The 24,972-nt window shown below is 60.2% G+C and overlaps 1 protein-coding gene across 1 annotated transcript in view; it reads left to right on the top strand.

Annotated features, from left to right (window-relative positions):
- Nucleotides 1-24,834, top strand: part of LOC142280723 (uncharacterized) — a gene marked incomplete at its 3' end in the record, with an annotated part of 28,233 nt that extends 3,399 nt beyond the window's left edge. The window contains exons 2-6 of the mRNA XM_075332774.1: nucleotides 527-613; nucleotides 14,350-14,474; nucleotides 23,684-23,765; nucleotides 24,233-24,431; nucleotides 24,554-24,834. Of these exons, the coding sequence (XP_075188889.1) occupies nucleotides 560-613; nucleotides 14,350-14,474; nucleotides 23,684-23,765; nucleotides 24,233-24,431; nucleotides 24,554-24,834 (741 nt within the window). The remainder of the gene's footprint in view (nucleotides 1-526; nucleotides 614-14,349; nucleotides 14,475-23,683; nucleotides 23,766-24,232; nucleotides 24,432-24,553) is intronic.
- Nucleotides 24,835-24,972: the final 138 nt, after the last annotated feature.

The raw sequence follows: 24,972 nt of genomic DNA, 5'->3' as shown, positions 1-24,972 counted from the left end.
CCCCCGGAGTCTCTGCGCTGTGCTCCCCCCCCCCCCCGGAGTCTCTGCGCTGTGCTCCCCCCCGGAGTCTCTGCGCTGTGCCCCCCCCCCCGAGTCTCTGCGCTGTGCCCCCCCCCCCGAGTCTCTGCGCTGTGCCCCCCCCCCCCCGAGTCTCTGCGCTGTGCCCCCCCCCCCCCCGAGTCTCTGCGCTGTGACCCCCCCCCCCGAGTCTCTGCGCTGTGCCCCCCCCCGAGTCTCTGCGCTGTGCCCCCCCCCCCCCCCCCGAGTCTCTGCGCTGTGCCCCCCCCCCGAGTCTCTGCGCTGTGCCCCCCCCCCCGAGTCTCTGCGCTGTGCCCCCCCCCCCCCCCCCGAGTCTCTGCGCTGTGCCCCCCCCCCCCCCCGAGTCTCTGCGCTGTGCCCCCCCCCGAGTCTCTGCGCTGTGCCCCCCCCCCCCCCGAGTCTCTGCGCTGTGCTCTCTGCTCTGATCACCTCTCTTGTTCTCTCGCGCCCCTCATTCTCTGATGCTGGATTTCTTCTCTCCACTCAGCGGCGCCTCCTGGAGGAATCAGGTCTTGTTCTGATGCAGAAAAAGCCCAATTATCTCCACTCACCAAGTATGAAGAGCGACGCCTGTGTGAGTCCTGGGGTCATTTGGTGAGGGGGTGGTGCGGTCCTTGCTCTGGACTCTGGTGTGTTATGGTGAGGGGTGGTCCGGGCCTTGCTCTGGTGTGTTATGGTGAGAAAAGGTCCGGGCCTTACTCTGGTGTGTTATGGTGAGGGGTGGTCCGGGCCTTGCTCTGGTGTGTTATGGTGAGAAAAGGTCCGGGCCTTACTCTGGTGTGTTATGGTGAGGGGTGGTCCGGGCCTTGCTCTGGTGTGTTATGGTGAGGGGTGGTCCGGGCCTTGCTCTGGTGTGTTATGGTGAGGGGTGGTCCGGGCCTTGCTCTGGTGTGTTATGGTGAGGGGTGGTCCGGGCCTTACTCTGGTGTGTTATGGTGAGGGGAGGTCCGGGCCTTACTCTCGTGTGTTATGGTGAGGGGAGGTCCGGGCCTTGCTCTGGTGTGTTATGGTGAGGGGTGGTCTGGGTCTTGCTCTGGTGTGTTATGGTGAGGGGTGGTCTGGGTCTTGCTCTGGTGTGTTATGGTGAGGAAAGGTCCGGGCCTTACTCTGGGCTCTGGTGTGTTATGGTGAGGGATTGTCCGAGCCTTATTCTGGGCGCTGGTGTGTTATGGTGAGGGGTGGTCCGGGCCTTGCTCTGGACTCTGGTGTGTTATGGTGAGGGGTGGTCCGGGCCTTGCTCTGGTGTGTTATGGTGAGGGGAGGTCCAGGCCTTACTCTCGTGTGTTATGGTGAGGGGTGGTCCGGGCCTTACTCTGGTGTGTTATGGTGAGGGGAGGTCCGGGCCTTACTCTCGTGTGTTATGGTGAGGGGTGGTCCGTGCCTTACTCTGGTGTATTATGGTGAGGGGAGGTCCGGGCCTTACTCTGGTGTGTTTATGGTGAGGGGAGGTCCGGGCCTTACTCTGGTGTGTTATGGTGAGGGGTGGTCTGGGCCTTGCTCTGGTGTGTTATGGTGAGGGGAGGTCCGGGCCTTACTCTGGTGTGTTATGGTGAAGGGTGGTCTGGGCCTTACTCTGGTGTGTTATGATGAGGGGTGGTCCGGACCTTACTCTGGGCTCTGGTGTGTTATGATGAGGGGTGGTCCGGACCTTACTCTGGGCTCTGGTGTGTTATGGTGAGGGATTGTCCGGGCCTTACTCTGGGCTCTGGTGTGTTATGGTGAGGGATTGTCCGGGCCTTGCTCTGGGCTCTGGTGTGTTATGGTGAGGGGTGGTCCGGGCCTTACTCTGGGCTCTGGTGTGTTATGGTGAGGGGAGGTCCGGGCCTTACTCTGGTGTGTTATGGTGAGGGGTGGTCCGGGCCTTGCTCTGGGCTCTGGTGTGTTATGGTGAGGGGAGGTCCGGGCCTTGCTCTGGTGTGTTATGGTGAGGGGTGGTCCGGGCCTTACTCTGGTGTGTTATGGTGAGGGGTGGTCCGGGCCTTGCTCTGCTGTGTTATGGTGAGGGGTGGTCCGGGCCTTACTCTGGTGTGTTATGGTGAGGGGTTGCCCGGGCCTTACTCTGGTGTGTTATGGTGAGGGGAGGCCTGGGCCTTACTCTCGTGTGTTATGGTGAGGGGTGGTCCGGGCCTTACTCTGGTGTGTTATGGTGAGGGGTGGTCCGGGCCTTGCTCTGGGCTCTGGTGTGTTATGGTGAGGGGAGGTCCGGGTGTTGCTCTGGTGTGTTATGGTGAGGGGTGGTCCGGGCCTTGCTCTGGGCTCTGGTGTGTTCTGGTGAGGGGTGGTCCGGGCCTTACTCTGGTGTGTTATGGTGAGGGGTGGTCCGGGCCTTACTCTGGTGTGTTATGGTGAGGGGTGGTCCGGGCCTTGCTCTGGTGAGGGAAGGTCCGGGCCTTGCTCTGGTGTGTTATGGTGAGGGGTGGTCCGGGCCTTACTCTGGTGTGTTATGATGAGGGGTGGTCTGGGCCTTGCTCTGGGCTCTGGTGTGTTATTGTGATGGGTGGTCTGGGTCTTGCTCTGGTGTGTTATGGTGAGGAAAGGTCCGGGCCTTACTCTGGGCTCTGGTGTGTTATGGTGAGGGATTGTCCGAGCCTTATTCTGGGCTCTGGTGTGTTATGGTGAGGGGTGGTCCGGGCCTTACTCTGGTATGTTATGGTGAGGGGAGGTCCGGGCCTTGCTCTGGGCTCTGGTGTGTTATGGTGAGGGGAGGTCCGGGCCTTACTCTGGTGTGTTATGGTGAGGGGAGGTCCGGGCCTTGCTCTGGTGTGTTATGGTGAGGGGTGGTCCGGGCCTTGCTCTGGTGTGTTATGGTGAGGGGAGGTCCGGGCCTTACTCTCGTGTGTTATGGTGAGGGGTGGTCCGGGCCTTACTCTGGTGTGTTATGGTGAGGGGTGGTCCGGGCCTTGCTCTGGTGTGTTATGGTGAGGGGAGGTCCGGGCCTTACTCTCGTGTGTTATGGTGAGGGGTGGTCCGGGCCTTACTCTGGTGTGTTATGGTGAGGGGAGGTCCGGGCCTTACTCTCGTGTGTTATGGTGAGGGGGTGGTCCGGGCCTTACTCTGGTGTATTATGGTGAGGGGAGGTCCGGGCCTTACTCTGGTGTGTTTATGGTGAGGGGAGGTCTGGGCCTTACTCTGGTGTGTTATGGTGAGGGGTGGTCCGGGCCTTGCTCTGGGCTCTGGTGTGTTATGGTGAGGGGTGGTCCGGGCCTTGCTCTGGGCTCTGGTGTGTTATGGTGAGGGGAGGTCCGGGCCTTACTCTGGTGTGTTATGGTGAGGGGTGGTCCGGGCCTTGCTCTGGGCTCTGGTGTGTTATGGTGAGGGGTGGTCCGGGCCTTGCTCTGGTGTGTTATGGTGAGGGGTGGTCTGGGCCTTACTCTGGTGTGTTATGATGAGGGGTGGTCCGGGCTTTACTCTGGGCTCTGGTGTGTTATGGTGAGGGATTGTCCGGGCCTTACTCTGGGCTCTGGTGTGTTATGGTGAGGGGTGGTCCGGGCCTTACTCTGGTGTGTTATGGTTAGGGAATGTCCGGGCCTTGCTCTGGGCTCTGGTGTGTTATGGTGAAAGGAGGTCAGGGCCTTGCTCTGGGCTCTGGTGTGTTATGGTGAGGGGTGGTCCGGGCCTTACTCTGGGCTCTGGTGTGTTTTTGGTGAGGGGAGGTCCGAGCCTTGCTCTGGGCTCTGGTGTGTTATGGTGAGGGGTGGTCCGGGCCTTACTCTGGGCTCTGGTGTGTTATGGTGAGGGGAGGTCCGGGCCTTACTCTGGTGTGTTATGGTGGGGGGTAGTCCGGGCCTTGCTCTGGGCTCTGGTGTGTTATGGTGAGGGGAGGTCCGGGCCTTGCTCTGGTGTGTTATGGTGATGGGTGGTCCGGGCCTTGCTCTGGGCTCTGGTGTGTTATGGTGAGGGGAGGTCCGGGCCTTGCTCTGGTGTGTTACGGTGAGGGGTGGTCCGGGCCTTACTCTGGTGTGTTATGGTGAGGGGAGGTCCGGGCCTTACTCTGGTGTGTTATGGTGAGGGGTGGTCCGGGCCTTGCTCTGGTGTGTTATGGTGAGGGGTGGTCCGGGCCTTACTCTGGTGTGTTATGGTGAGGGGAGGTCCGGGCCTTACTCTGGTGTGTTATGGTGAGGGGAGGTCCGGGCCTTACTCTGGTGTGTTATGGTGAGGGGTGGTCCGGGCCTTACTCTGGTGTGTTATGGTGAGGGGAGGCCTGGGCCTTACTCTGGTGTGTTATGGTGAGGGGTGGTCCGGGCCTTGCTCTGGGCTCTGGTGTGTTATGGTGAGGGGTGGTCCGGGCCTTACTCTGGTGTGTTATGATGAGGGGTGGTCCAGGCCTTGCTCTGGGCTCTGGTGTGTTATGGTGAGGTGTGGTCCGGGCCTTACTCTGGTGTGTTATGGTGAAGGGTGGTCTGGGTCTTGCTCTGGTGTGTTATGGTGAGGGATTGTCCGAGCCTTATTCTGGGCGCTGGTGTGTTATGGTGAGGGGAGGTGCGGGCCTTACACTGGGCTCTGGTGTGTTCTGGTGAGGGGTGGTCCGGGCCTTACTCTGGTGTGTTCTGGTGAGGGATTGTCCGGGCCTTACTCTGGGCTCTGGTGTGTTATGGTGAGGGGTGGTCCGGGCCTTACTCTGGGCTCTGGTGTGTTATGGTGAGGGGAGGTCCGGGCCTTACTCTGGTGTGTTATGGTGAGGGGAGGTCCGGGCCTTGCTCTGGGCTCTGGTGTGTTCTGGTGAGGGGTGGTCCGGGCCTTGCTCTGGTGTGTTATGGTGAGGGGTGGTCCGGGCCTTACTCTGGTGTGTTATGGTGAGGGGAGGTCCGGGCCTTACTCTGGTGTGTTATGGTGAGGGGAGGGTCCAGTCCTTACTCTGGGCTCTGGTGTGTTATGGTGAGGGGTGGTCCGGGCCTTACTCTGGGCTCTGGTGTATTATGGTGAGGGGTGGTCTGGGCCTTACTCTGGGCTCTGGTGTGCTATGGTGAGGGGTGGTCCGTGCCTTGCTCTGGTGTGTTATGGTGAGTGGAGGTCCGGGCCTTACTCTGGTATGTTATGTTGAGGGGTGGTCCGGGCCTTACTCTGGGCTCTGGTGTGTTATGGTGAGGGGAGGTCCGGGCCTTACTCTGGGCTCTGGTGTGTTATGGTGAGGGGTGGTCCGGGCCTTACTCTGGTGTGTTATGGGGAGGGGTGGTCCGGGCCTTACTCTGGTGTGTTATGGGGAGGGGAGGTCCGGGCCTTACTCTGGTGTGTTATGGGGAGGGGAGGTCCGGGCCTTACTCTGGTGTGTTATGGTGAGGGGTGGTCTAGGCCTTATTCTGGGCTCTGGTGTGTTATGGTGAGGGAAGGTCCGGTCCTTACTCTGGGCTCTGGTGTGTTATGGTGAGGGGAGGGTCCAGTCCTTACTCTGGGCTCTGGTGTGTTATGGTGAGGGGTGGTCCGAGCCTTATTCTGGGCTCTGGTGTATTATGGTGAGGGGTGGTCCGAGCCTTATTCTGGGCTCTGGTGTGTTATGGTGAGGGGAGGTCCAGTCCTTGCTCTGGTGTGTTATGGTGAGGGGTGGTCTGGGCCTTGCTCTGGACTCTGGTGTGTTATGGTAAGGGTGGTCCGGGGCTTAATCTGGGCTCTGGTGTGTTATGGTGAGGGGTGGTCCGGTTCTTGCTCTGGTGTGTTATGGTGAGGGGTGGTCCGGGCCTTGCTCTGGGCTCTGGTGTGTTATGGTTAGGGGTGGTCCGGGCCTTACTCTGGTGTGTTATGGTAAGGGGTGGTCCGGGCCTTACTCTGGTGTGTTATGGTGAGGGGTGGTCTGGGCCTTGCTCTGGGCTCCGGTGTGTTATGGTGAGGGAAAGTCCGGGCCTTGCTCTGGTGTGTTATGGTGAGGGGAGGTCCGGGCCTTGCTCTAGGCTCTGGTGTGTTATGGTGAGGGGAAGTCCGGGCCTTACTCTGGGCACTGGTGTGTTATGGTGAGGGGTGGTCCGGGCCTTACTCTTGTGTGTTATGGTGAGGGGTGGTCCGGGCCTTTCTCTGGGCTCTGGTGTGTTATGGTGATGGGAGGTCCGGGCCTTGCTCTGGGCTCTGGTGTGTTATGGTGATGGGTGGTCCGGTCGTTGCTCTGGGCTCTGGTGTGTTATGGTGAGGGGAGGTCCGGGCCTTGCTCTGGGCTCTGGTGTGTTATGGTGAGGGGTGGTCCGGACCTTACTCTGGTGTGTTATGGTGAGGGGAGGTCCGGGCCTTACTCTGGTGTGTTATGGTGAGGGGAGGTCCGGGCCTTACTCTGGTGTGTTATGGTGAGGGGTGGTCCGGGCCTTACTCTGGTGTGTTATGGTGAGGGGAGGTCCGGGCCTTGCTCTGGTGTGTTATGGTGAGGGGAGGTCCGGGCCTTGCTCTGGTGTGTTATGGTGAGGGGTGGTCCGGGCCTTACTCTGGTGTGTTATGGTGAGGGGTGGTCCGGGCCTTACTCTGGTGTGTTATGGTGAGGGGTGGTCCGGGCCTTACTCTGGTGTGTTATGGTGAGGGGTGGTCCGGGCCTTACTCTGGTGTGTTATGGTGAGGGGTGGTCCGGGCCTTTCTCTGGTGTGTTATGGTGAGGGGAGGGTCCAGTCCTTACTCTGGGCTCTGGTGTGTTATGGTGAGGGGTGGTCCGGGCCTTATTCTGGGCTCTGGTGTGCTATGGTGAGGGGTGGTCCGTGCCTTGCTCTGGTGTGTTATGGTGAGGGAAGGTCCGGGCCTTACTCTGGGCTCTGGTGTGTTATGGTGAGGGGAGGTCCGGGCCTTGCTTTGGTGTGTTATGGTGAGGGGAGGTCTGGGCCTTACTCTGGGCTCTGGTCTGTTATGGTGAGGGGTTGTCCGGGCCTTACTCTGGGCTCTGGTCTGTTATGGTGAGGGGTGGTCCGGGCCTTACTCTGGTGTGTTATGGTGAGGGGAGGTCCGGCCCTTACTCTGGGCTCTGGTGTGTTATGGTGAGGGGAGGTCCGGGCCTTGCTCTGGTGTGTTATGGTGAGGGGAGGGTCCAGTCCTTACTCTGGGCTCTGGTGTGTTATGGTGAGGGGTGGTCCGGGCCTTACTCTGGTGTGTTATGGTGAGGGGTGGTCCGGGCCTTACTCTGGTGTGTTATGGTGAGGGGTGGTCCGGGCCTTACTCTGGTGTGTTATGGTGAGGGGTGGTCCGGGCCTTACTCTGGTGTGTTATGGTGAGGGGTGGTCCGGGCCTTGCTCTGGGCTCTGGTGTGTTATGGTGAGGGGAGGTCCGGGCCTTGCTCTGGGCTCTGGTGTGTTATGGTGAGGGGTGGTCCGGGCCTTACTCTGGTGTGTTATGGTGAGGGGAGGTCCGGGCCTTACTCTTGTGTGTTATGGTGAGGGGTGGTCCGGGCCTTACTCTGGTGTGTTATGGTGAGGGGTGGTCCGGGCCTTACTCTGGTGTGTTATGGTGAGGGGACGTCCGGGCCTTACTCTGGTGTGTTATGGTGAGGGGTGGTCCGGGCCTTACTCTGGTGTGTTATGGTGAGGGGAGGGTCCAGTCCTTACTCTGGGCTCTGGTGTGTTATGGTGAGGGGTGGTCCGGGCCTTACTCTGGTGTGTTTATGGTGAGGGGAGGTCTGGGCCTTACTCTGGTGTGTTATGGTGAGGGGTGGTCCGGGCCTTGCTCTGGGCTCTGGTGTGTTATGGTGAGGGGTGGTCCGGGCCTTGCTCTGGGCTCTGGTGTGTTATGGTGAGGGGAGGTCCGGGCCTTACTCTGGTGTGTTATGGTGAGGGGTGGTCCGGGCCTTGCTCTGGGCTCTGGTGTGTTATGGTGAGGGGTGGTCCGGGCCTTGCTCTGGTGTGTTATGGTGAGGGGTGGTCTGGGCCTTACTCTGGTGTGTTATGATGAGGGGTGGTCCGGGCTTTACTCTGGGCTCTGGTGTGTTATGGTGAGGGATTGTCCGGGCCTTACTCTGGGCTCTGGTGTGTTATGGTGAGGGGTGGTCCGGGCCTTACTCTGGTGTGTTATGGTTAGGGAATGTCCGGGCCTTGCTCTGGGCTCTGGTGTGTTATGGTGAAAGGAGGTCAGGGCCTTGCTCTGGGCTCTGGTGTGTTATGGTGAGGGGTGGTCCGGGCCTTACTCTGGGCTCTGGTGTGTTTTTGGTGAGGGGAGGTCCGAGCCTTGCTCTGGGCTCTGGTGTGTTATGGTGAGGGGTGGTCCGGGCCTTACTCTGGGCTCTGGTGTGTTATGGTGAGGGGAGGTCCGGGCCTTACTCTGGTGTGTTATGGTGAGGGGTGGTCCGGGCCTTGCTCTGGGCTCTGGTGTGTTATGGTGAGGGGAGGTCCGGGCCTTGCTCTGGTGTGTTATGGTGATGGGTGGTCCGGGCCTTGCTCTGGGCTCTGGTGTGTTATGGTGATGGGTGGTCCGGGCCTTACTCTGGGCTCTGGTGTGTTATGGTTAGGGATTGTCCGAGCCTTATTCTGGGCGCTGGTGTGTTATGGTGAGGGGAGGTGCGGGCCTTACACTGGGCTCTGGTGTGTTCTGGTGAGGGGTGGTCCGGGCCTTACTCTGGTGTGTTATGGTGAGGGGTGGTCCGGGCCTTACTCTGGGCTCTGGTGTGTTATGGTGAGGGGAGGTCCGGGCCTTACTCTGGTGTGTTATGGTGAGGGGAGGTCCGGGCCTTGCTCTGGGCTCTGGTGTGTTCTGGTGAGGGGTGGTCCGGGCCTTGCTCTGGTGTGTTATGGTGAGGGGTGGTCCGGGCCTTACTCTGGTGTGTTATGGTGAGGGGAGGTCCGGGCCTTACTCTGGTGTGTTATGGTGAGGGGAGGGTCCAGTCCTTACTCTGGGCTCTGGTGTGTTATGGTGAGGGGTGGTCCGGGCCTTACTCTGGGCTCTGGTGTATTATGGTGAGGGGTGGTCTGGGCCTTACTCTGGGCTCTGGTGTGCTATGGTGAGGGGTGGTCCGTGCCTTGCTCTGGTGTGTTATGGTGAGTGGAGGTCCGGGCCTTACTCTGGTATGTTATGGTGAGGGAAGGTCCGGGTCTTACTCTGGGCTCTGGTGTGTTATGGTGAGGGGTGGTCCGGGCCTTGCTCTGGTGTGTTATGTTGAGGGGTGGTCCGGGCCTTACTCTGGGCTCTGGTGTGTTATGGTGAGGGGAGGTCCGGGCCTTACTCTGGGCTCTGGTGTGTTATGGGGAGGGGTGGTCCGGGCCTTACTCTGGTGTGTTATGGGGAGGGGAGGTCCGGGCCTTACTCTGGTGTGTTATGGGGAGGGGAGGTCCGGGCCTTACTCTGGTGTGTTATGGTGAGGGGTGGTCTAGGCCTTATTCTGGGCTCTGGTGTGTTATGGTGAGGGAAGGTCCGGTCCTTACTCTGGGCTCTGGTGTGTTATGGTGAGGGGAGGGTCCAGTCCTTACTCTGGGCTCTGGTGTGTTATGGTGAGGGGTGGTCCGAGCCTTATTCTGAGCTCTGGTGTATTATGGTGAGGGGTGGTCCGAGCCTTATTCTGGGCTCTGGTGTGTTATGGTGAGGGGAGGTCCAGTCCTTGCTCTGGTGTGTTATGGTGAGAGGTGGTCTGGGCCTTGCTCTGGACTCTGGTGTGTTATGGTAAGGGTGGTCCGGGGCTTAATCTGGGCTCTGGTGTGTTATGGTGAGGGGTGGTCCGGTTCTTGCTCTGGTGTGTTATGGTGAGGGGTGGTCCGGGCCTTGCTCTGGGCTCTGGTGTGTTATGGTTAGGGGTGGTCCGGGCCTTACTCTGGTGTGTTATGGTAAGGGGTGGTCCGGGCCTTACTCTGGTGTGTTATGGTGAGGGGTGGTCTGGGCCTTGCTCTGGGCTCCGGTGTGTTATGGTGAGGGAAAGTCCGGGCCTTGCTCTGGTGTGTTATGGTGAGGGGAGGTCCGGGCCTTGCTCTAGGCTCTGGTGTGTTATGGTGAGGGGAAGTCCGGGCCTTACTCTGGGCACTGGTGTGTTATGGTGAGGGGTGGTCCGGGCCTTACTCTTGTGTGTTATGGTGAGGGGTGGTCCGGGCCTTTCTCTGGGCTCTGGTGTGTTATGGTGATGGGAGGTCCGGGCCTTGCTCTGGGCTCTGGTGTGTTATGGTGATGGGTGGTCCGGTCGTTGCTCTGGGCTCTGGTGTGTTATGGTGAGGGGAGGTCCGGGCCTTGCTCTGGGCTCTGGTGTGTTATGGTGAGCGGTGGTCCGGACCTTACTCTGGTGTGTTATGGTGAGGGGAGGTCCGGGCCTTACTCTGGTGTGTTATGGTGAGGGGTGGTCCGGGCCTTACTCTGGTGTGTTATGGTGAGGGGAGGGTCCAGTCCTTACTCTGGGCTCTGGTGTGTTATGGTGAGGGGTGGTCCGGGCCTTACTCTGGTGTGTTATGGTGAGGGGTGGTCCGGGCCTTACTCTGGTGTGTTATGGTGAGGGGTGGTCCGGGCCTTACTCTGGTGTGTTATGGTGAGGGGTGGTCCGGGCCTTACTCTGGTGTGTTATGGTGAGGGGAGGGTCCAGTCCTTACTCTGGGCTCTGGTGTGTTATGGTGAGGGGTGGTCCGGGCCTTACTCTGGTGTGTTATGGTGAGGGGTGGTCCGGGCCTTACTCTGGTGTGTTATGGTGAGGGGTGGTCCGGGCCTTTCTCTGGTGTGTTATGGTGAGGGGAGGGTCCAGTCCTTACTCTGGGCTCTGGTGTGTTATGGTGAGGGGTGGTCCGGGCCTTATTCTGGGCTCTGGTGTGCTATGGTGAGGGGTGGTCCGTGCCTTGCTCTGGTGTGTTATGGTGAGGGAAGGTCCGGGCCTTACTCTGGGCTCTGGTGTGTTATGGTGAGGGGAGGTCCGGGCCTTGCTTTGGTGTGTTATGGTGAGGGGAGGTCTGGGCCTTACTCTGGGCTCTGGTCTGTTATGGTGAGGGGTTGTCCGGGCCTTACTCTGGGCTCTGGTCTGTTATGGTGAGGGGTGGTCCGGGCCTTACTCTGGTGTGTTATGGTGAGGGGAGGTCCGGGCCTTACTCTGGGCTCTGGTGTGTTATGGTGAGGGGAGGTCCGGGCCTTGCTCTGGTGTGTTATGGTGAGGGGAGGTCCGGGCCTTACTCTGGGCTCTGGTCTGTTATGGTGAGGGGTTGTCCGGGCCTTACTCTGGTGTGTTATGTGGAGGGGAGGTCCGGGCCTTACTCTGGTGTGTTATGGTGAGGGGTGGTCCGGGCCTTGCTCTGGGCTCTGGTGTGTTATGGTGAGGGGAGGTCCGGGCCTTGCTCTGGGCTCTGGTGTGTTATGGTGAGGGGTGGTCCGGGCCTTACTCTGGTGTGTTATGGTGAGGGGAGGTCCGGGCCTTACTCTTGTGTGTTATGGTGAGGGGTGGTCCGGGCCTTACTCTGGTGTGTTATGGTGAGGGGTGGTCCGGGCCTTACTCTGGTGTGTTATGGTGAGGGGAAGTCCGGGCCTTACTCTGGTGTGTTATGGTGAGGGGTGGTCCGGGCCTTACTCTGGTGTGTTATGGTGAGGGGAGGGTCCAGTCCTTACTCTGGGCTCTGGTGTGTTATGGTGAGGGGTGGTCCGGGCCTTACTCTGGGCTCTGGTGTGCTATGGTGAAGGGTGGTCCGTGCCTTGCTCTGGTGTGTTATGGTGAGGGGTGGTCCGGGCCTTGCTCTTGTGTGTTATGGTGAGGGGTGGTCCGGGCCTTACTCTGGGCTCTGGTGTGTTATGTTGAGGGGAGGTCCGGGCCTTACTCTGGTGTGTTATGGTAAGGGAAGGTCCGGGCCTTACTCTGGGCTCTGGTGTGTTATGGTGAGGGGTGGTCCGGGCCTTGCTCTGGTGTGTTATGGTGAGGCAAGGTCTGGGCCTTACTCTGGGCTCTGGTCTGTTATGGGGAGGGGTTGTCCGGGCCTTACTCTGGGCTCTGGTGTGTTATGTTGAGGGGAGGTCCGGGCCTTACTCTGGTGTGTTATGGTAAGGGAAGGTCCGGGCCTTACTCTGGGCTCTGGTGTGTTATGGTGAGGGGTGGTCCGGGCCTTGCTCTGGTGTGTTATGGTGAGGCAAGGTCTGGGCCTTACTCTGGGCTCTGGTGTGTTATGGTGAGGGGTGGTCCGGGCCTTTCTCTGGTGTGTTATGGTGAGGGGTGGTCCGGGCCTTGCTCTTGTGTGTTATGGTGAGGGGTGGTCCGGGCCTTACTCTGGGCTCTGGTGTGTTATGTTGAGGGGAGGTCCGGGCCTTACTCTGGTGTGTTATGGTAAGGGAAGGTCCGGGCCTTACTCTGGGCTCTGGTGTGTTATGGTGAGGGGTGGTCCGGGCCTTGCTCTGGTGTGTTATGGTGAGGGGAGGTCCGGGCCTTACTCTGGGCTCTGGTCTGTTATGGGGAGGGGTTGTCCGGGCCTTATTCTGGTGTGTTATGGTGAGGGGAGGTCCGGGCCTTACTCTGGGCTCTGGTGTGTTATGGTGAGGGGAGGGTCCAGTCCTTACTCTGGGCTCTGGTGTGTTATGGTAAGGGGTGGTCCGGGCCTTACTCTGGGCTCTGGTGTATTATGGTGAGGGGTGGTCCGAGCCTTATTCTGGGCTCTGGTGTATTATGGTGAGGGGTGGTCCGAGCCTTATTCTGGGCTCTGGTGTATTATGGTGAGGGGTGGTCCGAGCCTTATTCTGGGCTCTGGTGTGTTATGGTGAGGGGAGGTCCGGTCCTTGCTCTGGGCTCTGGTGTGTTCTGGTGAGGGGTGGTCCGGGCCTTGCTCTGGGCTCTGGTGTGTTCTGGTGAGGGGAGGTCCGGGCCTTACTCTGGTGTGTTATGGTAAGGGGTGGTCCGGGCCTTGCTCTGGACTCTGGTGTGTTATGGTAAGGGGTGGTCTGGGGCTTACTCTGGGCTCTGGTGTGTTATGGTGAGGGGTGGTCCGGTCCTTGCTCTGGTGTGTTATGGTGAGGGGTGGTCCGGGCCTTGCTCTGGGCTCTGGTGTGTTATGGTGAGGGGTGGTCCGGGCCTTGCTCTGGGCTCTGGTGTGTTATGGTGAGGGGTGGTCCGGGCCTTACTCTGGTGTGTTATGGTGAGGGGAGGTCCGGGCCTTACTCTGGTGTGTTATGGTGAGGGGTGGTCCGGGCCTTGCTCTGGGCTCTGGTGTGTTATGGTGAGGGGAGGTCCGGGCCTTGCTCTGGGCTCTGGTGTGTTATGGTGAGGGGAGGTCCGGGCCTTACTCTGGTGTGTTATGGTGAGGGGAGGTCCGGGCCTTACTCTGGTGTGTTATGGTGAGGGGTGGTCCGGGCCTTACTCTGGTGTGTTATGGTGAGGGGTGGTCCGGGCCTTACTCTGGTGTGTTATGGTGAGGGGAGGTCCGGGCCTTACTCTGGTGTGTTATGGTGAGGGGAGGTCCGGGCCTTACTGTGGGCTCTAGTGTGTTATGGTGAGGGGTGGTCCGGGCCTTACTCTGGTGTGTTCTGGTGAGGGAAGGTCCGGGCCTTGCTCTGGTGTGTTCTGGTGAGGGGAGGTCCGGGCCTTACTCTGGTGTGTTATGGTGAGGGGTGGTCCGGGCCTTACTCTGGTGTGTTATGGTGAGGGGAGGTCCGGGCCTTACTCTGGTGTGTTATGGTGAGGGGAGGTCCGGGCCTTACTGTGGGCTCTAGTGTGTTATGGTGAGGGGTGGTCCGGGCCTTACTCTGGTGTGTTCTGGTGAGGGAAGGTCCGGGCCTTGCTCTGGTGTGTTCTGGTGAGGGGAGGTCCAGGGCTTGCTCTGGACTCTGGTGTGTTATGGTGAGGGGTGGTCCGGGCCTTGCTCTGGTGTGTTATGGTGAGGGGAGGTCCGGGCCTTACTCTCGTGTGTTATGGTGAGGGGAGGTCCGGGCCTTACTCTGGTGTGTTATGGTGAGGGGAGGTCCGGGCCTTACTCTCGTGTGTTATGGTGAGGGGTGGTCCTTGCCTACTCTGGTGTGTTATGGTGAGGGGTGGTCCGGGCCTTGCTCTGGGCTCTGGTGTGTTATGGTGAGGGGTGGTCTGGGCCTTACTCTGGGCTCTGGTGTGTTATGGTGAGGGGTGGTCCGGGCCTTGCTCTGGGCTCTGGTGTGTTATGGTGAGGGGTGGTCCGGGCCTTGCTCTGGTGTGTTATGGTGAGGGGAGGTCTGGGCCTTGCTCTGGTGTATTATGGTGAGTGGAGGTCTGGGCCTTTCTCTGGGCTTTGGTGTATTATGGTGAGGGGAGGTCCGTGTCTTACTCCAGGATCTTGTCATCTCCGGTCTGTGACTTGTGAGGGGGGTCTCAGGACCGGGGTGGGGGCACCATGGAGTCCTGTCACTGACAGACTGAGTGCTTTGTGCCGCTCGGAGAGTGGTGGGAGTCGTCGTCCTCCCGGCACCGCTGCTGCTTGTGGAGTGTTGTCTTCTAACCCCTCATCTCGGTGTTCTCCGCAGGTCCAGAGCACCAATGACTTCAGCAGCCTCAGTAAGGCCTCCGCTGCCTCCATCTCTTACGTCAGTGACCAGTTTCAGAAATATTTTGTGAGCCGAACGTGTCGGAGGTCTCCGCTCATCCACAGGTGAGGCCTGAGGTCAGAGAAGGGGAGGAGGACATTGCACCCACGACCCCAAGTCTGCACATTCAGAAACTAGATATCAAGGCCACCAGGCATTTGCCCCCTTCCCTCCCCGCCATGGCCTGCAGCTACCCGTCCCCCCTCCCCGCCATGGCCTGCAGCTACCCGTCCCCCCTCCCTGCCATGGCCTGCAGCTACCCGTCCCCACTTCCCGCCATGGCCTGCAGCTACCCGTCCCCCCTTCCCGCCATGGTCTGCAGCTACCCGTCCCCCCTCCCTGCCATGGCCTGCAGCTACCCGTCCCCCCTTTCCGCCATGGCCTGCAGCTATCCGTCCCCCCCTTCCCGCCATGGCCTGCAGCTACCCATCCCCCCTTCCCGCCATGGCCTGCAGCTATCAGTCCCCCCTTCCCGCCATGGCCTGCAGCTATCAGTCCCCCCCTCCCCGCCATGGCCTGCAGCTACCAGTCCCCCTCTCCCCGCCATGGCCTGCAGCTACCAGTCCCCCCCCCTCCCCGCCATGGCCTGCAGCTACCAGTCCCCCCCCCTCCCCGCCATGGCCTGCAGCTACCAGTTCCCCCCCTCCCCGCCATGGCCTGCAGCTATCAGTCCCCCCCCTCCCCGCCATGGCCTGCAGCTACCAGTCCGTCCCCCCTCCCCGCCATGGCCTGCAGCTACCAGTCCCCCCCCCCTCCCCACCATGGCCTAAATGGGCTATAGTCAGCAGTGGGGACCGCAGGGATCTGTACTGGGAGCAGTGGGGACCGCAGGGATCTGTACTGGGAGCAGTGGGGACCGCAGGGATCTGTACTGGGAGCAGTGGGGGCCGCAGGGATCTGTACTGGGAGCAGTGGGGGACGCAGGGATCTGTACTGGGAGCAGTGGGGACCGCAGGGATCTGTACTGGGAGCAGTGGGGACTGCAGGGATCTGCACTGGGAGCAGTGGGGGCCGCAGGGATCTGTACTGGGAGCAGTGGGGACCGCAGGGATCTGTACTGGGAGCAGTGGGGACCGCAGGGATCTTTACTGGGAGCAGTGGGGACCGCAGGGATCTGTACTGGGAGCAGTGGGGACTGCAAGGATCTGTACTGGGAGCAGTGGGGACCGCAGGGATCTGTACTGGGAGCAGTGGGGACCGCAGGGATCTGTACTGGGAGCAGTGGGGACCGCAGGGATCTGTACTGGGAGCAGTGGGGGCCGCAGGGATCTGGGATCTGTACTGGGAGCAGTGGGGAGCGCAGGGATCTGTGCTGGGGGCAGTGGGGACCGCAGAGATCTGTACTGGGAGCAGTGGGGGTCGCAGGGATCTGTACTGGGATCAGTGGGGGCCGCAGGGATCTGTACTGGGAGCAGTGGGGGTCGCAGGGATCTGTACTGGGATCAGTGGGGGTCGCAGGGATCTGTACTGGGATCAGTGGGGAGCGCAGGGATCTGTACTGGGAGCAGTGGGGACCGCAGTGATCTGTACTGGGGGCAGTGGGGACCGCAGGGATCTGTACTGGGAGCAGTGGGGGTCGCAGGGATCTGTACTGGGATCAGTGGGGGTCGCAGGGATCTGTACTGGGATCAGTGGGGACCGCAGTGATCTGTACTGGGGGCAGTGGGGACCGCAGGGATCTGTACTGGGAGCAGTGGGGGCCGCAGGGATCTGTACTGGGAGCAGTGGGGGCCGCAGGGATCTGTACTGGGAGCAGTGGGGGCCGCAGGGATCTGTACTGGGAGCAGTGGGGGCCGCAGGGATCTGTACTGGGAGCAGTGGGGACCGCAGGAATCTGTACTGGGAGCAGTGGGGTCGCAGGGATCTGTACTGGGAGCAGTGGGGACCGCAGGGATCTGTACTGGGAGCAGTGGGGTCGCAGGGATCTGTACTGGGAGCAGTGGGGGCCGCAGGGATCTGTACTGGGAGCAGTGGGGGCCGCAGGGATCTGTACTGGGAGCAGTGGGGTCGCAGGGATCTGTACTGGGATCAGTGGGGGTCGCAGGGATCTGTACTGGGATCAGTGGGGGTCGCAGGGATCTGTACTGGGATCAGTGGGGACCGCAGTGATCTGTACTGGGGGCAGTGGGGACCGCAGGGATCTGTACTGGGAGCAGTGGGGACTGCAAGGATCTGTACTGGGAGCAGTGGGGGTCGCAGGGATCTGTACTGGGATCAGTGGGGACCGCAGTGATCTGTACTGGGGGCAGTGGGGACCGCAGGGATCTGTACTGGGAGCAGTGGGGGCCGCAGGGATCTGTACTGGGAGCAGTGGGGGCCGCAGGGATCTGTACTGGGAGCAGTGGGGTCGCAGGGATCTGTACTGGGAGCAGTGGGGAGCGCAGGGATCTGTACTGGGAGCAGTGGGGAGCGCAGGGATCTGTACTGGGGGCAGTGGGGACCGCAGGGGTCTGTACTGGGAGCAGTGGGGACCGCAGGGATCTGTACTGGGAGCAGTGGGGACCGCAGGGATCTGTACTGGGAGCAGTGGGGAGCGCAGGGATCTGTACTGGGAGCAGACACTGGACAGTGGAGATGTACTGGTGATTAATTGCCCTGAGGACGGAGTCATGCTATCAGTGGAAGTGATCTCCGGACTCCAGAACAGGAGACAGAGCGGGGGATTCTGGGTACAAATATGCTGAGCAGCAGCAGCTCAATGTCAGGCAGCAGCTGCTAAAGAGAGGAGAAAAGAGATTAGATCCCGGGATCCCAACGTATTGTTACCCCTCTATAAATCACTTGTAAGGCCACATCTGGAATACGGGATCCAGTTTTGGGCTCCACATTTTAAAAAGGACATTCAGAAGTTACCGTCAGTTCAAAGGCGGGCAACTAGACTACTACAAGGAATGGAGGCCGCCCGTATGATGAGGAATGGAGGCCGCCCGTATGATGAGGAATGGAGGCCGCCCGTATGATGAGGAATGGAGGCCGCCCGTATGAGGCGTGTCGGGAAAAGACGTGAGGTCAATATAAAGGACTGGCACATGACTTATTCCTTCCAAAGACAATACTAAGGACCAGGGGCAGTCACTGCGGGGGGAAGACAATACTAAGGACCAAGGGCACTCATTGCGGGGGGAAGACAAAAGACAATACTAAGGACCAGGGGCAGTCACTGCGGGGGGAGACAATACTAAGGACCAGGGGCAGTCACTGCGGGGGGAAGACAATACTAAGGACCAGGGGCAGTCACTGCGGGGGGAAGACAATACTAAGGACCAGGGGCAGTCACTGCGGGGGAAGACAATACTAAGGACCAGGGGGCACTCACTGCGGGGGAAGACAATACTAAGGACCAAGGGCACTCATTGCGGGGGGAAGACAATACTAAGGACCAGGGGCACTCACTGCGGGGGAAGACAATACTAAGGACCAGGGGGCACTCACTGCGGGGGAAGACAATACTAAGGACCAAGGGCACTCATTGCGGGGGGAAGACAATACTAAGGACCAGGGGCAGTCACTGCGGGGGGAAGACAATACTAAGGACCAGGGGCACTCACTGCGGGGGAAGAAAATACTAAGGACCAGGGGCACTCACTGCGGGGGGAAGACAATACTAAGGACCAGGGGCAGTCACTGCGGAGGAAGAAAATACTAAGGACCAGGGGCACTCACTGCGGGGGGAAGACAATACTAAGGACCAGGGGCACTCACTGCGGGGGGAAGACAATACTAAGGACCAGGGGCAGTCACTGCGGGGGAAGAAAATACTAAGGACCAGGGGCACTCACTGCGGGGGGAAGACAATACTAAGGACCAGGGGCAGTCACTGCGGGGGAAGACAATACTAAGGACCAGGGGCAGTCACTGCGGGGGGAAGACAATACTAAGGACCAGGGGCAGTCACTGCGGGGGGAAGACAATACTAAGGACCAGGGGCAGTCACTGCGGGGGAAGACAATACTAAGGACCAGGGGGCAGTCACTGCGGGGGAAGACAATACTAAGGACCAGGGGCAGTCACTGCGGGGGAAGACAATACTAAGGTCCAGGGGCAGTCACTGCGGGGGGAAGACAATACTAAGGACCAGGGGCAGTCACTGCGGGGGAAGACAATACTAAGGACCAGGGGACACTCACTGCGGGGGAAGACAATACTAAGGACCAGGGGCAGTCACTGCGGGGGGAAGACAATACTAAGGTCCAGGGGCAGTCACTGCGGGGGGAAGACAATACTAAGGACCAGGGGCAGTCACTGCGGGGGGAAGACAATACTAAGGACCAGGGGCAGTCACTGCGGGGGAAGACAATACTAAGGACCAGGGGCACTCACTGCGGGGGGAAGACAATACTAAGGACCAGGGGCAGTCACTGCGGGGGAAGACAATACTAAGGACCAGGGGCAGTCACTGCGGGGGAAGACAATACTAAGGACCAGGGGCAGTCACTGCGGGGGAAGACAATACTAAGGACCAGGGGCACTCACTGCGGGGGAAGACAATACGAAGGACCAGGGGCAGTCACTGCGGGGGGAAGACAATACTAAGGACCAGGGGCAGTCACTGCGGGGGGAAGACAATACTAAGGACCAGGGACAGTCACTGCGGGGGAAGACAATACTAAGGACCAGGGGCACTCACTGCGGGGGAAGACAATACTAAGGACCAGGGGCAGTCACTGCGGGGGGAAGACAATACTAAGGACCAGGGGCACTCACTGCGGGGGAAGACAATACTAAGGACCAGGGGCAGTCACTGCGGGGGAAGACAATACTAAGGACCAGGGGCAGTCACTGCGGGGGAGACAATACTAAGGACCAGGGGCAGTCATTGCGGGGGAGACAATACTAAGGACCAGGGGCAGTCACTGCGGGAGGAAGACAATACTAAAGACCAGAGGCAGTCACTGCGGGGGAAGACAATACTAAGGACCAGGGGCAGTCACTGCGAGGGAAGACAATACTAAGGACCAGGGGCAGTCACTGCGGGGGAAGACAATACTAAGGACCAGGGGCAGTCACTGCGGGGGAAGACAATACTAAGGACCAGGGGCAGTCACTGCGGGGAAAGACAATACTAAGGACCAGGGACAGTCACTGCGGGGGAAGACAATACTAAGGACCAGGGGCACTCACTGCGGGGGAAGACAATACTAAGGACCAGGGGCAGTCACTGCGGGGGAAGACAATACTAAGGACCAGGGGCAGTCACTGCGGGGGAAGACAATACTAAGGACCAGGGGCACTCACTGCGGGGGAAGACAATACTAAGGACCAGGGGCAGTCACTGCGGGGGGAAGACAATACTAAGGACCAGGGGCACTCACTGCGGGGGAAGACAATACTAAGGACCAGGGGCACTCACTGCGGGGGAAGACAATACTAAGGACCAGGGGCAGTCACTGCGGGGGAAGACAATACTAAGGACCAGGGGCAGTCACTGCGGGGGAAGACAATACTAAGGACCAGGGGGCAGTCACTGCGGGGGAAGACAATACTAAGGACCAGGGGCAGTCACTGCGGGGGAAGACAATACTAAGGACCAGGGGCAGTCACTGCGGAGGAAGACAATACTAAGGACCAGGGGCAGTCACTGCGGGGGGAAGACAATACTAAGGACCAGGGGCACTCACTGCGGGGGAAGACAATACTAAGGACCAGGGGCACTCACTGCGGGGGAAGACAATACTAAGGACCAGGGGCACTCACTGCGGGGGAAGACAATACTAAGGACCAGGGGCACTCACTGCGGGGGGAAGACAATACTAAGGACCAGGGGCAGTCACTGCGGGGGAAGACAATACTAAGGACCAGGGGCACTCACTGCGGGGGAAGACAATACTAAGGACCAGGGGCACTCACTGCGGGGGGAAGACAATACTAAGGACCAGGGGCAGTCACTGCGGGGGAAGACAATACTAAGGACCAGGGGGCACTCACTGCGGGGGGAAGACAATACTAAGGACCAGGGGCACTCACTGCGGGGGAAGACAATACTAAGGACCAGGGGCACTCACTGCGGGGGAAGACAATACTAAGGACCAGGGGCACTCACTGCGGGGGGAAGACAATACTAAGGACCAGGGGCAGTCACTGCGGGGGAAGACAATACTAAGGACCAGGGGGCACTCACTGCGGGGGGAAGACAATACTAAGGACCAGGGGCACTCACTGCGGGGGAAGACAATACTAAGGACCAGGGGCATACACTGCGGGGGAAGACAATACTAAGGACCAGGGGACACTCACTGCGGGGGAAGACAATACTAAGGACCAGGGGCAGTCACTGCGGGGGGAAGACAATACTAAGGACCAGGGGACACTCACTGCGGGGGAAGACAATACTAAGGACCAGGGGACACTCACTGCGGGGGAAGACAATACTAAGGACCAGGGGCAGTCACTGCGGGGGGAAGACAATACTAAGGACCAGGGGCAGTCACTGCGGGGGGAAGACAATACTAAGGACCAGGGGCAGTCACTGCGGGGGAAGACAATACTAAGGACCAGGGGCAGTCACTGCGGGGGAAGACAATACTAAGGACCAGGGGCAGTCACTGCGGGGGAAGACAATACTAAGGACCAGGGGCAGTCACTGCGGGGGGAGACAATACTAAGGACCAGGGGCAGTCACTGCGGAGGGAAGACAATACTAAGGACCAGGGGCAGTCACTGCGGAGGGAAGACAATACTAAGGACCAGGGGCAGTCACTGCGGGGGAAGACAATACTAAGGACCAGGGGCAGTCACTGCGGGGGGAAGACAATACTAAGGACCAGGGGCATACACTGCGGGGGAAGACAATACTAAGGACCAGGGGCACTCACTGCGGGGGAAGACAATACTAAGGACCAGGGGCAGTCACTGCGGGGGAAGACAATACTAAGGACCAGGGGCATACACTGCGGGGGAAGACAATACTAAGGACCAGGGGCATACACTGCGGGGGAAGACAATACTAAGGACCAGGGGCATACACTGCGGGGGAAGACAATACTAAGGACCAGGGGCAGTCACTGCGGGGGGAGACAATACTAAGGACCAGGGGGCAGTCACTGCGGGGGAAGAAAATACTAAGGACCAGGGGCAGTCACTGCGGGGGAAGACAATACTAAGGACCAGGGGCAGTCACTGCGGGGGAAGACAATACTAAGGACCAGGGGCAGTCACTGCGGGGGAAGACAATACTAAGGACCAGGGGGCACTCACTGCGGGGGAAGACAATACTAAGGACCAGGGGCATACACTGCGGGGGAAGACAATACTAAGGACCAGGGGCATACACTGCGGGGGAAGACAATACTAAGGACCAGGGGCAGTCACTGCGGGGGGAAGACAATACTAAGGACCAGGGGCAGTCACTGCGGGGGAAGACAATACTAAGGACCAGGGGCAGTCACTGCGGGGGAAGACAATACTAAGGACCAGGGGCACTCACTGCGGGGGAAGACAATACTAAGGACCAGGGGCACTCACTGCGGGGGAAGACAATACTAAGGACCAGGGGCAGTCACTGCGGGGGGGAAGACAATACTAAGGACCAGGGGCACTCACTGCGGGGGAAGACAATACTAAGGACCAGGGGCAGTCACTGCGGGGGGAGACAATACTAAGGACCAGGGGCATACACTGCGGGGGAAGACAATACTAAGGACCAGGGGCAGTCACTGCGGGGGAAGACAATACTAAGGACCAGGGGCAGTCACTGCGGGGGGAAGACAATACTAAGGACCAGGGGGCAGTCACTGCGGGGGGAGGGGGTGCAGTCACTGCGGGGGAAGACAATACTAAGGACCAGGGGCAGTCACTGCGGGGGGGGAAGACAATACTAAGGACCAGGGGGCACTCACTGCGGGGGGAGGGGGGGCAGTCACTGCGGGGGAAGACAATACTAAGGACCAGGGGCAGTCACTGCGGAGGGAAGACAATACTAAGGACCAGGGGCAGTCACTGCGGGGGGAAGACAATACTAAGGACCAGGGGCAGTCACTGCGGGGGAAGACAATACTAAGGACCAGGGGCACTCACTGCGGGGGAAGACAATACTAAGGACCAGGGGCAGTCACTGCGGGGGGAAGACAATACTAAGGACCAGGGGCACTCACTGCGGGGGAAGACAATACTAAGGACCAGGGGCAGTCACTGCGGGGGGAAGACAATACTAAGGACCAGGGGGCAGTCACTGCGGGGGAAGACAATACTAAGGACCAGGGGCAGTCACTGCGGGGGAAGACAATACTAAGGACCGGGGGCAGTCACTGCGGGGGGAGGGGGGGCAGTCACTGCGGGGGAAGACAATACTAAGGACCAGGGGCAGTCACTGCGGGGGGAAGACAATACTAAGGACCAGGGGCAGTCATTGCGGAGGAAGACAATACTAAGGACCAGGGGGCAGTCACTGCGGGGGAAGACAATACTAAGGACCAGGGGCAGTCACTGCGGGGGAAGACAATACTAAGGACCAGGGGCAGTCACTGCGGGGGGAAGACAATACTAAGGACCAGGGGGCACTCACTGCGGGGGAAGACAATACTAAGGATCAGGGACAGTCACTGCGGGGGAAGACAATACTAAGGACCAGGGGCAGTCACTGCGGGGGAAGACAATACTAAGGACCAGGGGCAGTCACTGCGGGGGGAAGACAATACTAAGGACCAGGGGCACTCACTGCGGGGGGAAGACAATACTAAGGACCAGGGGGCAGTCACTGCGGGGGGAAGACAATACTAAGGACCAGGGGCAGTCACTGCGGGGGGAAGACAATACTAAGGACCAGGGGGCACTCACTACGGGGGAAGACAATACTAAGGACCAGGGGGCACTCACTGCGGGGGAAGACAATACTAAGGACCAGGGGGCACTCACTGCGGGGGAAGACAATACTAAGGACCAGGGGCACTCACTGCGGGGGAAGACAATACTAAGGACCAGGGGCAGTCACTGCGGGGGGAAGACAATACTAAGGACCAGGGGCAGTCACTGCGGGGGAAGACAATACTAAGGACCAGGGGGCACTCACTGCGGGGGAAGAAAAGCGATTCCGGCAGCTGAATAGGAAGGGTTCTTTACAGTTAGAGCAGTCAGACTGTGGAATGCCACCACAAGAGGTAGTAATGGCAGATACTATAACAGCTTTATATCAGGGAGGAGGATTCCTCAGTACAGCATTGTCGGTTGTAGATGTATAATGGTGGGGGATGGAGCGGGGGCTGCATTCTCCTGTGTAGCTATGATTTGTATGACTATCTGGATAATGCCCCCCCGGTGACCCGTGTCTCGTGTCCTCCAGGGGGTATTGTGTCCGCGCTCAGGCCATCACACACTGTCTGCTCGAGTTCATCCAGGACACAGCAAATTGTCCCCATAGACAGGTAAGTGACAACCCCACAAATTCCCCCCTCTCTCCTTTTTTTTTCTTTTTTTTTTCTCTCGACCCTAGCGAGGAGGGGCGGGGGTTTGGCGAAGATTGGCGGGGGGGGGTCTGGCGCGCGGCTTGGCGGGGGGGGGGGTCTGGCGCGCGGCTGGGCGGGGGGGGGGGGGTCTGGCGCGCGGCTGGGCGGGGGGGGGGGGTCTGGCGCGCGGCTGGGCGGGGGGGGGGGTCTGGCGCGCGGCTGGGCGGGGGGGGGGTCTGGCGCGCGGCTGGGCGGGGGGGGGGTCTGGCGCGCGGCTGGGCGGGGGGGGGGTCTGGCGCGCGGCTGGGCGGGGGGGGGGGTCTGGCGCGCGGCTGGGCGGGGGGGGGGGTCTGGCGCGCGTCTGGGCACAGGGGTCTGGCGCGCGTCTGGGCACAGGGGTCTGGCGCGCGGCTGGGCACAGGGGTCAGGTGATGCTTGTCTTTCAGGTGCTCAGCCTCGGCTGTGGCTTTGACTCTCTCTACTTCCGGACGTGTGGGACGATCGGTGGCCTCGGATCCACGTGTATTTGGGAGGTTGATTTCCCGACTGTGGTTCAGCGGAAGAGTCTTTTGATTGATCGGACCGAGGCTCTGAAGGGTCTGCTGAAGAACCTGACGCCCCCTGGCACCTCTAATGGGAAAGATGGTGAGTGTCTCCGGGGGGTGGTCCCCGCTGCAGATCTTAGTAGGGCAGCAGAGCATGCTGGGAATTGATTGGGCAAGCTATGGTTTAGATATTATGGCACCTCCACGGTAGGTTGGGGAGAGGACGGGCGCAGAGGTGGGAAAATGATCGTCAGCAGGCGTGCAAGGATGATCGTCAGCAGGCGTGCAAGGATGATCGTCAGCAGGCGTGCAAGGATGATCGTCAGCAGGCGTGCAAGGATGATCGTCAGCAGGCGTGCAAGGATGATCGTCAGCAGGCGTGCAAGGATGATCGTCAGCAGGCGTGCAAGGATGATCGGCAGCAGGCGTGCAAGGATGATCGGCAGCAGGCGTGCAAGGATGACGCACGGGCGGGAGGGCGATCGGCGGTGGACGCACGGGCGGTAGGGCGATCGGCGGTGGACGCACGGGCGGTAGGGTGATCGGCGGTGGACGCACGGGCGGAAGGGCGATCGGCGGTGGACGCACGGGCGGGAGGGCGATCGGCGGTGGACGCACGGGCGGGAGGGCGATCGGCCGGC

The sequence above is a fragment of the Anomaloglossus baeobatrachus genome, unplaced genomic scaffold (genome assembly GCF_048569485.1).
Source record: "Anomaloglossus baeobatrachus isolate aAnoBae1 unplaced genomic scaffold, aAnoBae1.hap1 Scaffold_4623, whole genome shotgun sequence".
Lineage (NCBI taxonomy): Eukaryota > Metazoa > Chordata > Amphibia > Anura > Aromobatidae > Anomaloglossus > Anomaloglossus baeobatrachus.
Note: the sequence above shows the minus strand (reverse complement) of the source record. Positions and strands in the feature narration are given on the sequence as shown.